The 12,142-nt window shown below is 36.4% G+C and overlaps 1 protein-coding gene across 9 annotated transcripts in view; it reads left to right on the plus strand.

Moving 5' to 3' along the window:
* Positions 1-4,481: 4,481 nt before the first annotated feature.
* The window catches only part of smarca2 (SWI/SNF related, matrix associated, actin dependent regulator of chromatin, subfamily a, member 2), a 56,047-nt gene continuing 48,386 nt past the window's right edge, over positions 4,482-12,142 (plus strand). For all 9 annotated transcript variants that reach the window (XM_053674306.1, XM_053674309.1, XM_017452114.3 and 6 more), the window contains exons 1-4: positions 4,482-4,639; positions 9,247-9,489; positions 9,563-9,692; positions 11,786-12,127. In XM_053674306.1, the coding sequence (XP_053530281.1) occupies positions 9,262-9,489; positions 9,563-9,692; positions 11,786-12,127 (700 nt within the window). In that variant the 5' untranslated portion in view covers positions 4,482-4,639; positions 9,247-9,261. The remainder of the gene's footprint in view (positions 4,640-9,246; positions 9,490-9,562; positions 9,693-11,785; positions 12,128-12,142) is intronic.

A 12,142-nucleotide genomic window follows, 5' to 3' on the forward strand; every position in this document is an offset into this window, starting at 1 on the left:
AGACAATTGGCCCCAGAGGGATGCTTTACAGACCTCTTGACCAGGTGGACACTGAGAAAGATGCAGGAGTTCACATTGCTGGGTGACTTTGTGTCTTTGGTTTCTTCATTTTCAAAAACAAGAAGACATATATAGCTTGTTTTATGAGTTAATAAAAGCCATTTTTCCTTTTCAACGTCACTCTTTCAAAGACGAAACAACAAAGGCAGTCCTTTTTGTGATGCCAATTCCACATTTGCAATTTAAGTTAGGTCTTTCAGTGGCCTGTTCTAATTTACCCTTCATCTGCTATTTAAAATTATATATAGGTCTCCTAAGGTGGCTCGCTCTTTTACCCATCATCAGATACTTGGAGGTAGAATGTTATGGCTGTCCTATTTTGAAGTTAGCTTCAATTCCTGTTTGTGCCTATATCTTCATTTAAATGTGAAAAGGCGCATTAAAGTAAGCTATCCACCTGGCACACAGCATCAACCGCACCTGTGGTGTAAAACAAACAAGGCGCATTGACAGACGTCGCATGTAAAACTATATATAACGTGCCTTTTGTTGGCTCACACCTGCAATAGACTGGATATTAGTCAAACTATATGGAAGTCCCGGGAATCTGTCTTAAATATAGCCATGGCCGCTGAGCAAACACGCATCTTGTGATTGAATACCAACACTGTTGTTTTAAAGGGATAAAGTTATACAGTATGTCTAATGAACGTGCACTAGGAAACTTTTGATAAAAATATAATAATAATAACAATAATAACAACAACAACAACAACAATAATAATAATTATTGTTGTTGATATTATTATATTATTATTATTATTATAGTGTTCTTATATTATTATTATTATTTCTGTTGTTGTTGTTCTTGTTATTATTATTATTATTATTGTTGTTGTTGTTGTTGTTGTTGCTATTATTATTATTAGTAATAGCATTTGTTGTAACAGAACTACTAGTAATATAAATGATAATTCTATTTTTAGATTTTCAAAATGATTTATTACCAGTTCTGTTCATGTCTTCCCATACAATCTTTTTTTTTTTTTTTAAACATTTGATATATCTAGAAGTGATTTGTAATTGGCCTTTAAATGGTTATCTGCACTGACTATTGACTAATTATTAATTCTTAATAGGCCTTTAATTGGGACATGTGTGTGATTGATCTTTGAATAATTTCATAGTGGTAAGCCTGAAGAGACATTGGTTTTAAGGCAAACTTACTCTGCAACCACTGACATTTTCCCTATCAAATGAACGCTAGAAAAGCCAATGCATTAAGTGTGGTGAAAGCAACCACTAAGGTTAATTTGGGGTTTTATTTGGTTGCATTTCCATTAGGGTTCTTTGCACACATCCTTTCTGAAAATGCTAAGAAAGGAGAGGATTGTTGAGGAAAGGAAGTTCGGACAGGACTGAAACCATGTGTTTTGTATATCTGCGTAAAGGCTATTCAAATCCTAATCGGTGCATTGTGACTCAGTGCAGAGCTCACATTGTGTAGACTAACAAGATACTTTTGACGCTGAACTTTTGACATTTTAGCTTCCACTGTTAAATGAGCCAACAAAGCCTTGTGTGATTTACTGTGCTGTATGTAATAAATAGGACTTTCTATTTAATCAGACATCATTCCATATGATCAGACTGTATTTAGACTTATAACTAATCCATATGTAGCCTATATGGTGAATCATTAATTAAGTAAGTAGATTAGGGCAACTCAAGGCATGGCAGTTATTTATGTTTAGGTACAATGAATCACTTTTAACTGACTTCACAAGCAAATCTATTTATAATTAATAATTTATACTATAATATTTTTGTACAACAATATATTTTTTAAAACAGGAATCTCATAACAAATAATTACAATTATGTAGGCCTATCTTTGTATATTGCAAATGATTATTGACAGTCCTCGTTATGTTCATGTTTATAGACATTATTTATTATATTATTATATGTTTATTATTTATTACATTATTTATAGACCAAATTGTTTTTGATTTACTAAAATGTTTGGATTAAATACATTCAATTCAAGTCACTACTTAAACTATCTAATAATTATAAAACCTCAATAATGAATATAATTTCTTTGATAATAATGGGTTGGATCTCCATCAATGTAACTAAATAATAATAATAATAATAATAATAATAATAATAATAATGGACCCCTTGGCTATGTTTCCTAGAACCCCAAACCCTACTTTAAGAACCACTGATATAAGACACATACTGTACATATATTCTGTTAAGCTCTCTCTCTCTCTCTCTCTCACGCTCTCTCTCTCTCGCTCTCTCTCAGTGTACGAGTGTGTGTGCGTGTGTGTGTGTGTGTGTTACATCATTTGAAGCGTGTGTCATGCAGGCTATCACAACAGCATTGTTTATTTAAGTCATTTATTTAATCCTGAGGTCTGAGTGAGAAACTCCGTAAGAGAAACGACCAAAAACATAATCTATCATTCCAACACTGATCTGGCAATCAACAACATGCCTCACCTGATAGCATCAGCCAGGTGTCCTTTACACACACACACACACACACGCACACACACACACACGCACACGCACGCACACACACACACACACACACAAATCTGCAAGGCAAATTATGTTTTGGGAATGTGTGTTAGTAAACACACTCGTGGGGAAAAATATTGAGTCAGCAAACTGATGTGTTGTGGCTTATTTATTTATTTATTTATTTATTTATTTACAAAGCAACCAATTATTTAAACCTTACAGTTTGCGTGGCGTCATTTTTTTTTATATATATATATATATATATCTTAATATTAGTGTATGGTTCAGTGAAAAAAAAAAAAAAACAGATCAAAACTATTATTATAATATGTATGTTTAAACATCCCATGATATATTCAAAAGCAAGATTTTTTTTGTTTTCATTTCCTACAAATACACATTGATCCATTTACGGACATAAACCGAAAGACGAGTCTACAAACGCTGTCGCCATGGTGCTCTGTTAGGCAGAGTCGACACCGTGTGGCAGAAACATGGTAATGCACAAAAACTCACGTTAAAGTTTGCATTTCGGCTCAAAAGAGTCCAAAGAGTCAAAAGAGTCCTTCTGCTCAAATCGTCTGTCTCAGGTGGAAAACCCGATCATCGAATACATGCACGCAATGCGTTTTTGCTAACAAAATGTATGAAATAAATTCAATTAAAAAATATCTTCAGAAATGACTGATCCCGAGTACTGAAATATTCCCCACAAAATTAAAAGATTTGTAAGTCAAAGATTTATATTTAATCACTCATGGGCTATCTATCAATTGGCCTATAGCAATATAAAATCAATATCAACATCAATGTTAATAGCCTGAAAAAAAGAAACCCTTAAAGATTTTGTAATGGTTTTAATGATTATAATGGGAATTGTATTGGGTTTCTGTGGAAACTGCAATGATCCCGGGGGTCTCTATTGGTAATTTGTTAAATAATGGTAATAGTTTTAATGGATAGCCAATGGTTTGTAATTGTGTTCGTAGAGGAAACCATTCGACTGTCTTTGATGTGATGTGATATATATATATATATATATATATATATATATATATATACCAGCAGGATAATTAATTAATTAATCTTAAATAACTGTATTATCAATATTGTAACCTTATCATCTCTGTCAGATCCATCTCCGCCTGTTTACAGTGTGACAATATCTTAATGTCATTTTTTATTGTGCTGTTCATGAGATCTTTCATTGCAACCCTAAAAAGTGAGGATCACTTCTTGCAGTTTATTTTTGCTCATCAAAATGCGTTTTATAATGCATCAATAATATTGTATCAAATGATGTGAAACTAGTTGCACTATCTAACTATTTACTAATAAAATCCCCATAACCCTCCACCCCCGGAAACAGTCCTGGAATCATAAGGAAGCCATTTTGAATGGATGGATATGTTAATATACATGTGCAATGGTCAAATATGAAACATTTCTTTATTTTATTTTAGATTAATTTATGGGCAATTTTACTTGTTGGTAATTAAATATAAATAAAAGTAAATAACATATCGTCAACATACTGAAATATGAGTAAGAGCTACGCACTATTTTACAACTGTAAGTTTTCTCCCTGTGTTTTTAAAAGAAAACTGTTAAAAACAGCTAAAGCCTTCCAGCACGAGCTGCATACTATTTACTTAACATACTATTTAGTACGGTAGTGTTTGTCCTCACTCTGTCTCTAGCGTACATTTAACCTCGGATTAAATAACCGTAAATACATCAGTCTAGCAAATTTATGCGAAATAATGACAGTCGTGTATCATTTAAAGGTTGAAGTTGTTTCCTGTTGTGCGTGAATTCCAGCACTTTCGGCGGAGCAGTCAGAGAAAGTCTCCATGAGAAGAAAATCCCGCCCCAAACTACACAAACAATGAAATTGATGTGCTTTTCGACCAATCACAGAGCAATACAACCCGCATTTCCTGTCCTGTTACCAAATCAGAAATAGAAACATATTAAAAAAATAATAAAACTTCAACATGTCAGGGGGGAAAAAAACAGAAGGGGGGATATGAACTAATAGGAGTCATATTTTTGACGCTGAAATAATGCACTAGATTCAGTTATTGAATTTTGACTCTCGGTAGGTAAATGAGTCTTATACACTTTTTCTTTGGCTATGAGAAAAAAGTACGCATAGGATGCTAGTCAGCTATCAGGCTTGCATGCTAACATAACCGTACAGACGCAGCTAACCAGCTCCACTGCTAGCTTTAGCTTGTTGCTACTTCCAGTAGTGGGTATAGTGGAAATGGAGCTATGTAGCTAGCAATGTCTGTGTCAGAACTTTGGCAAGAATTTGGCCTTTTCTGTATACACCCACTATAAATAGGAAAGCAGATGTTATATTTTAATACACATGACTGTTTTTTGGTTGCATTTCAAGCGCTATATCATATGTATATTTACACACATATACAGAGAACGTTTTCGAAACTTTTTACCAGATTTAACCAAACTGCAATGGCGTTAAAGAAGGAGCACAGTGTGGGGCGGGGAAGCCATGATCAGCTCTGTCCGAAAATAATACCCAGCTTCTCGCTACTAAAACTGTCTCCCTGCTACAGCTAGGAACAAAGTCAGTGAAATTAGTTTGAAAGAAAAGTAATATGTGTATACGTGGCTTTCTATACGTTTCGCCGAAGTTTCCGTTAACGTGCGTGTTATTTTGGTCAGAGAGGGGAAACAACAACAACAAAAACAAACACATGCTCACGCGTCCACTCCTCTGAAAAAAATATGCAGGTTCATTTTCCACACATAAGCTTTTATATGAAAGAATATTATGCTTTATTTTCTTTTCGAGGAAAAAAATCTTCTTAGTTGTCACACGTATTACAAACGCATATTAATGCTCTCATGGGATTTGCATGGAAATATTCTCATGTGAAGCCTAACTTTCAGCAACGTTATATATTTGATTTATTATTATTATTATTATTATTATTATTATTATTATTATTATTATTATTATTTGATCTAGTTATAATAGCCTAGACTTATTGGATGGTCTCCTACAGCAGTGTGGTGTCTGTGATTTATTTATTTACTCACAGTGGTGGAAGTTACAATCCACCAAGTTCTATTTATTATTTAATTCTTATAGTGGCTTTTTGTTTTTTTTTGTTTTTTTTTTTTGCCTGTTTGACTGGCTGAATCAAGTAGGTTTAATCCAGACCTCAATAGCATAACAAAACAAATAGCCTATTAATAATGTCACCTAACATGTTCTTTCAGTGGACATTTCAGGAATAATAGGCTATAGGGTTCTAATCAACAGACAAATATTATTTATTGTATTTAAATAATGTTCATGAGGCAGTCTGTGGAATTTATTTTGCAGTACAGGGTGACCCTGGCTACAAAACGTTTGAGAACCCGTGCCCATAGAGATGCTAGACAGTCTGGAAAATGTGGGATTTCTGATCTCGTATTTTTGTTTGTTGTAAACGGCTAGAAAATTAGAATTACAGACTGTCATTACTAGGGGTCTAATGATCCAACACTTTGGATGATTGAAACGAATCAATGCAGTAGTCAACAATCGATTAACAGCGATTATAATTGATTACCCGGCTGGAAAAGAAACACCAATAGAAACCATCACAGAAATTCTAATGGTTTCCACTACAAATGTTATTACAAACCATCAGCTAATTAAAATTACCATTACCATTATTGGTCCTTAATGGTATCCACTAGACATTACATGCCACCAATAGAAGGCAGCAAATTACCAGTAGAGACCCACAGGGAGCATTACAGCTTCCATTAAAACCAATAAAATTCCCAATATAACTATGAAAACCATTACAAATTCAATGACGAGTTCTATAGTTTGTTTTCAGCAAGGTATAAATAGATTATTATTGAAAAAGTATAAGCAATTGGTGTGTAAAAAAGAAATCATATTTTCAAATGGATGTGTAAATAATGTAATAGGCTAGCAAAGTGATTTGCCTGTATTGTATCATATTGTTGCAGATTCAGTGATATTGTCAAATATAGAATTGTTGCCTTAGGAATTGAAATCGTATCATATCATGTGGAAGCCTGAGGTTTACATGCCGAGTTGTTACGCCTGCATTCAAACACAAATAAAATTTTGTTCAAGTTCTTCAAGATTATACTGTGACAATGTAGCCTACAAATGCAAGACTTTATACAACCCCAATTCCGAGTTGGGGCAGTATGAAAAATGCAAAAACAAACAAATAGAGTAATTTGAAAATTCAGTTCACCTGGTATTATATTGAAAACACATTATTAACACATTACTTGATGTTTCACTTTGTGAATTTTATTTATTTTTGAAAATTATATATGCTCATTTCAAATATGATAACCTTTTCTTTTAATAACATTATTAAGTGTTTGGGCGCTGAAGACACCAGTTGGTTAAGTTTAGCAAGCAGAATTTTCCCCATTCATCCGTTATGCATTTCTTCAGATGCGCAACTGTACGGGGCCTTCGTTGCCTTATTTTGCTCCACACATTCTCAATCGGAGACAGGTCAGGACTGCAGGCACGCCATGCTAGCACCCGCACTCTGTGTATGCAACCATGCGCTTGTAATCCGGGCAGAATGTGGTTTGGCATTGTCCTGCTCTGGATGGCAGCATATGTTGCTCCAAAATGTATACATATCTTTCTGCATTAATGCCCTCACAGATGTGCAAATTACCCATGCCATGGGCACTGACACACCCCCATACCATGACAGATGTGGACCTGACCCTTTTTCTGTTTGGCCTGGAGAACACGACGACTGTTTTGTCCAAAAACTATTTGAAATGTTTACACGTTGATTCCAGTGTGCTACTGTCCATCTCAGATAAGACTGAGTCCAGAGAAGTCTGTGGCACTTCTGGACAGTGTTGATGTACGGCTTCTGCTTTGCATAGTAAAGCCTTAACTTATATCTGTGGATGTAGCGGCGATTGGTGTTGACTGACAAAGGTTTACCAAAGTATTCCCGAGTCCATGTCAGGATATCCATTACAGACACATGACAGTTTTTAAGACAGTGACGTCTGAGGGATCGGAGATCACGCGCTTTCAGAAGTGGTTTTCGGCCTTACCCTTTACACACCACGATTTGACCGGATTTCTTGAATCTTGTAATTATATTGTACAATGTAGAAGGTGATATTCCCAAAATCCTACTGATTTGTCTTTGGGGAATGTTGTTCTCAAAGTGTTGGATTATTCACTGACGCATCTGTTGGCAGATTGGCGAGCCTCGACCCATCCTTGTTCTTGAAGGACTAGGACTTTTTCTGGAGTCTCCTTATATACTATGATTAGACGATTTCCTCACCTGTTTCACATCACCTTCTTATTTTAACTTGTTATATTGCTACTAGTCCTAAATTGCCCCTGTCATAACTTTTTTTGGAACATGTTGCATGCATCAATTTCAAAATAAACGTTTATCTTCAAAAAACTATGCAATTGATTAAATATGTTTTTTTTTGTTTAAAGTCAGAGTACATTTACAAATCACTCCTCTTTGTTTTTATTAGCGTTTTCCATACTGTCCCAACTTTTTCGGAATTGGGGTTGTATCACAGCGCTGTTGAATTGTCAATTCTGATTGGCTGACAGACGTTCTGAGGGATGCAGTTATTTTTCAGTAAATGCAGAGCCAAAGTAGTTCCAGTCAGGTCATGACCGCATTACAGTACCACATCACTTTGCCAAGTTACCTGAAATAACCACCTGCATTACCACCTCACAGTGTGCATTATTCTCTAATAATTCAGCGGTCTGTCGTCAATTATTCCTTAGAAAATTCAAATAAAATAATGCAAATTTCAAACTGAGTGCTAGTGGAACATTAACCAATAATCTAGCAGAGTTTCAGTCATGTGCTCTAAATTGAGCTTACCCGCCCTGTCTCTGGGACTGTGAGTCTTGTTACTCACCCTGAAAAGCTTGACTTTCACTTTGAAAACATCTTAGGGTAATTACCATGTTCCCTTGATATAGCATTTAGCTACAGATTTCTTATTGATTCGTCCATGTATTCTTGTGTACAGCGAGTGTATAGCGTATTTACATAGAAGCTGGCCTCCGTTAAGCCTTGGTTTTTTTTAACAGCATGAAACTTGGCTAAAGTTATAAAATGAAACGTCACTTTTTATATGAATGGAAATATATCTAGGTCTTTTTATTGAGCAACAAAACGTAATTTACAGTTTAAAATGGACTACTCTATGAAACAAAAATATAAAATATGACAAATATAAATATGATGTAAATATAAAGCAATAAGGTTTTTTTTTTTTTTTTTACATTTTATGTGTCTGTTTCTAATAATTATCATACTTGCTTTTTCTTTTTAAAGAAAGGACACAGATATCGTTAGTGTTTGAAGTGATATTTCTGAAGTTTGAAACTAAAATGAATTAAAATGTGACTTGCTGTATAAACCCCATCATATGAAAGTATTTATAATCTATATCTCAGCCACTATTAACATTAATCCAAAGAGGATAGGGTGAAGCTGGATTTACAAAATGGTTTTTAAAAAATGTCATTTAAAGTAACTTGGTTTATGGCATGACCTTCAATCTCCGTTCAGAGCACACCCTGGTTATTGCAAACTATGTGCCTATCATGTATATTACATGTGAATAACATGTACATATCTTTTAGTGTCTGTATTTTTTTTGTCCTGTTCATAGCTTCACACCTGACAAATGTCCACCCCAACTGATCCGTCAGTCGGAATGTCCCACCCTGGTCCTTCCCCTGGTGCTGGCCTTTCTCCTGGGCCAATTTTAGGCCCCAGTCCCGGGCCAGGCCCCTCTCCAGGCTCTGTCCACAGCATGATGGGCCCGAGCCCAGGACCTCCTAGTGTACCTCATGGCATGCAGAGCCAGGGGTCAGGAGAATATCCTCAGGAGGGCGTGCATCCCATGCACAAGGTAGGCAGATGAATTTTCGAATAGTCATAAAAGTAAAATATATCTTGACTGTTTATTGTCTGATTCATTTCAGCCCATGGAAGGAATGCATGAGAAGGGCATGGGAGACGAAATGCACTATGGGCAGATCAAAGGTGTTGGCATGAGATCCCTGCACAGTGGCATGGGCCCACCTCAGAGTCCAATGGATCAGCACAGCCAAGGTTTGTTTTAGTGGCAATATACACTCACAGGGCAGCTTTAAAAGGGAATCTGTACCTCTGCTCATTAATACAATGATCTAATCAGCCAGTAATGTAGCATACAGACACAGGTCATGAGCTTCATTTGACTGAACTGGTTGCTCTTCCAGACCGGCTGCTTTATCTCTAGTTTTCATAAAAATGGTGCGAAAAACAACAAACATCCACACACATGGTTATGCCTTGTTGAGAAAAATCAGAGAAAAATGGTGAGATTGATTCAATCTGACAGGAAGGCTACAGTAACTCAAATGACCACTCCTTACAACTGTGGTGAGCGGAAAAGCATCTCAGAATGCATGTCGGACCTTGAGGTGGCTGGGCTACAACAGCAGAAATCCACATTAGGTTCCACTCCTGTCAGTCAAGAACAGAAATCTAGGCTACTTTAGCTCACCCAAACTGTACAGTTAAATTTGGGAAAGAATATAACCCATATAATTAACCTCTTAAACTCCAGACACATTCCTCACCCTACAAACCTACAAACTACAAACCTTCCCTATTAGTTTATTTTAATTTCATCAAGTATTTATAGTATATGACCCTAGAGCAGGGGTGGGCAATCTCACCCAGAAAGGGCCGGTGTGTGTGTAGGTTTTCATTCCAACCAAGCAGGAGGCACACCTGATTCCACCTGTTTAATCAGTTGATCTTGGCTTTCAATAGATTCAGGTGTGGCTTCTGCTTGGTTGGAATGAAAACCTGCACCCACACCGGTCCTTTCCGGATAAGATTGCCCACCCCTGCCCTAGAGGAATTCATCATGCTCAGGTCCAGATTATGTGCCTAGGGACAGGAAATATTAGATTAATTCATTGTCTGCACCATTCCTTTTGTGTTAAGAGCGGAAATGATTAATAATCAGTTTCATTAAACTGTAAGCATTTTTAAATACATATATGTATATGTATGTATTTCTGTGTCAGTTGAGTCATCAGATGTAACATGTCATTGGAAATCAATAATTGATATGATAACTATGATAAAGATGTAGAAATCCGACCCATGCACACACACACACACACACACACACACACACACCCACACACCACAGCAGTCACAGATGTCACACATCGATCTAGCCAACATTGATATACATGCATAAATTATACCTCAACATAATCATATGCAGCTTGATTGCTAATTGGATCACGTCGTCTTTGATCACTGTTGAAGCGTGGCCTTAGTATTCTACCATTTAAGTTGGAATATTTCTTCATATGCTGAATGTAGTCAGTACGTGCGATACTGGCTAAACAACATTATATAATAATAATAATAATAATAATAATAATAAACTTTATTTTATAGAGCACCTTTAAAAGTAGCTTCTCAAAGCGCTGTACATAATAAGCAGTACACAGAGAGGAAAAAAGTAATGAGTATGTCTAATAAGTAATGTCAGTTAATTACATAAGGACAGTTGTGTCAAGTGACCTTGCGATGAATCTGCTTATCACATGGCGAAAGTGAGGAGATTAAATAAAGCATCACAGAGACGAGGTGTTGTCTTACAACACTGATGGGTTTAAATCACACTGGATTTTCTCAATTAGCAAACAAGGTCATTGTTTTGAATTTATGGGACATAAGTTCTGATGTATTTGTGCTATATTGGGTATATCTGACCTCGCATCACTGTCCTTCAGGGAAAGTATACCTTGGCCACCATCTTTCACACAAACCATCTAAAATTCTTTACTAGTCTGCTTTTGAACAGACAACTACAGCTCTTTTATCATTGCTTGGGGGCCTTTTTGACTAATTTATTTTGATGATCAGCAGACAATATGTACCTAATTGTCACTTAGACAAATTTAGTGACACTTACCAAGCAATATTTTTTTCTTGATCTTCTCTTAGCTAGAAACTGCTGTGGATAAAAATAATTATAATAGGTGAAGTCTTAGGAAACAACCCTGAGCACTCCCTCTTCACTACTAGTAATACTGCTAGCAGTAATATCTCTAATATTGAAACTTCTTTGCTTTTAACGTGACAATCAGAATGATCTGGACGGTAATAATTTTTTTTAATTAAACTTTTTCTAGGATACATGTCACCTCACCCTTCCCCAATGGCTAGCTCTGGACCTGAGCATGTTTCAAGCCCCATGTCTGGAGGGGGTCCTACCCCACCTCAGATGCCCCAGGCTCAGCCAGGCCCCATGATGCCGATGGAACCTCAGGCAATGGGACAGCAGGGCCGTGGCCACTCTGCCTTCAGCCCTGTTCAACTGCAGCAGCTCCGTGCTCAGATACTTGCTTACAAGATCTTGGGCCGTGGACAGCCTCTGCCCGAGAACCTGCAACTGGCTGTCCAGGGCAAGAGGAGCCTTCCAACCATGCAGCAGCAGCAACCTGTTAACACTGGACCTTACAACAGGCCTTCAGGTGTGTACAGTGATT

Source organism: Ictalurus punctatus, chromosome 22 (assembly GCF_001660625.3).
Source record: "Ictalurus punctatus breed USDA103 chromosome 22, Coco_2.0, whole genome shotgun sequence".
NCBI classification, from domain to species: Eukaryota; Metazoa; Chordata; class Actinopteri; order Siluriformes; family Ictaluridae; genus Ictalurus; species Ictalurus punctatus.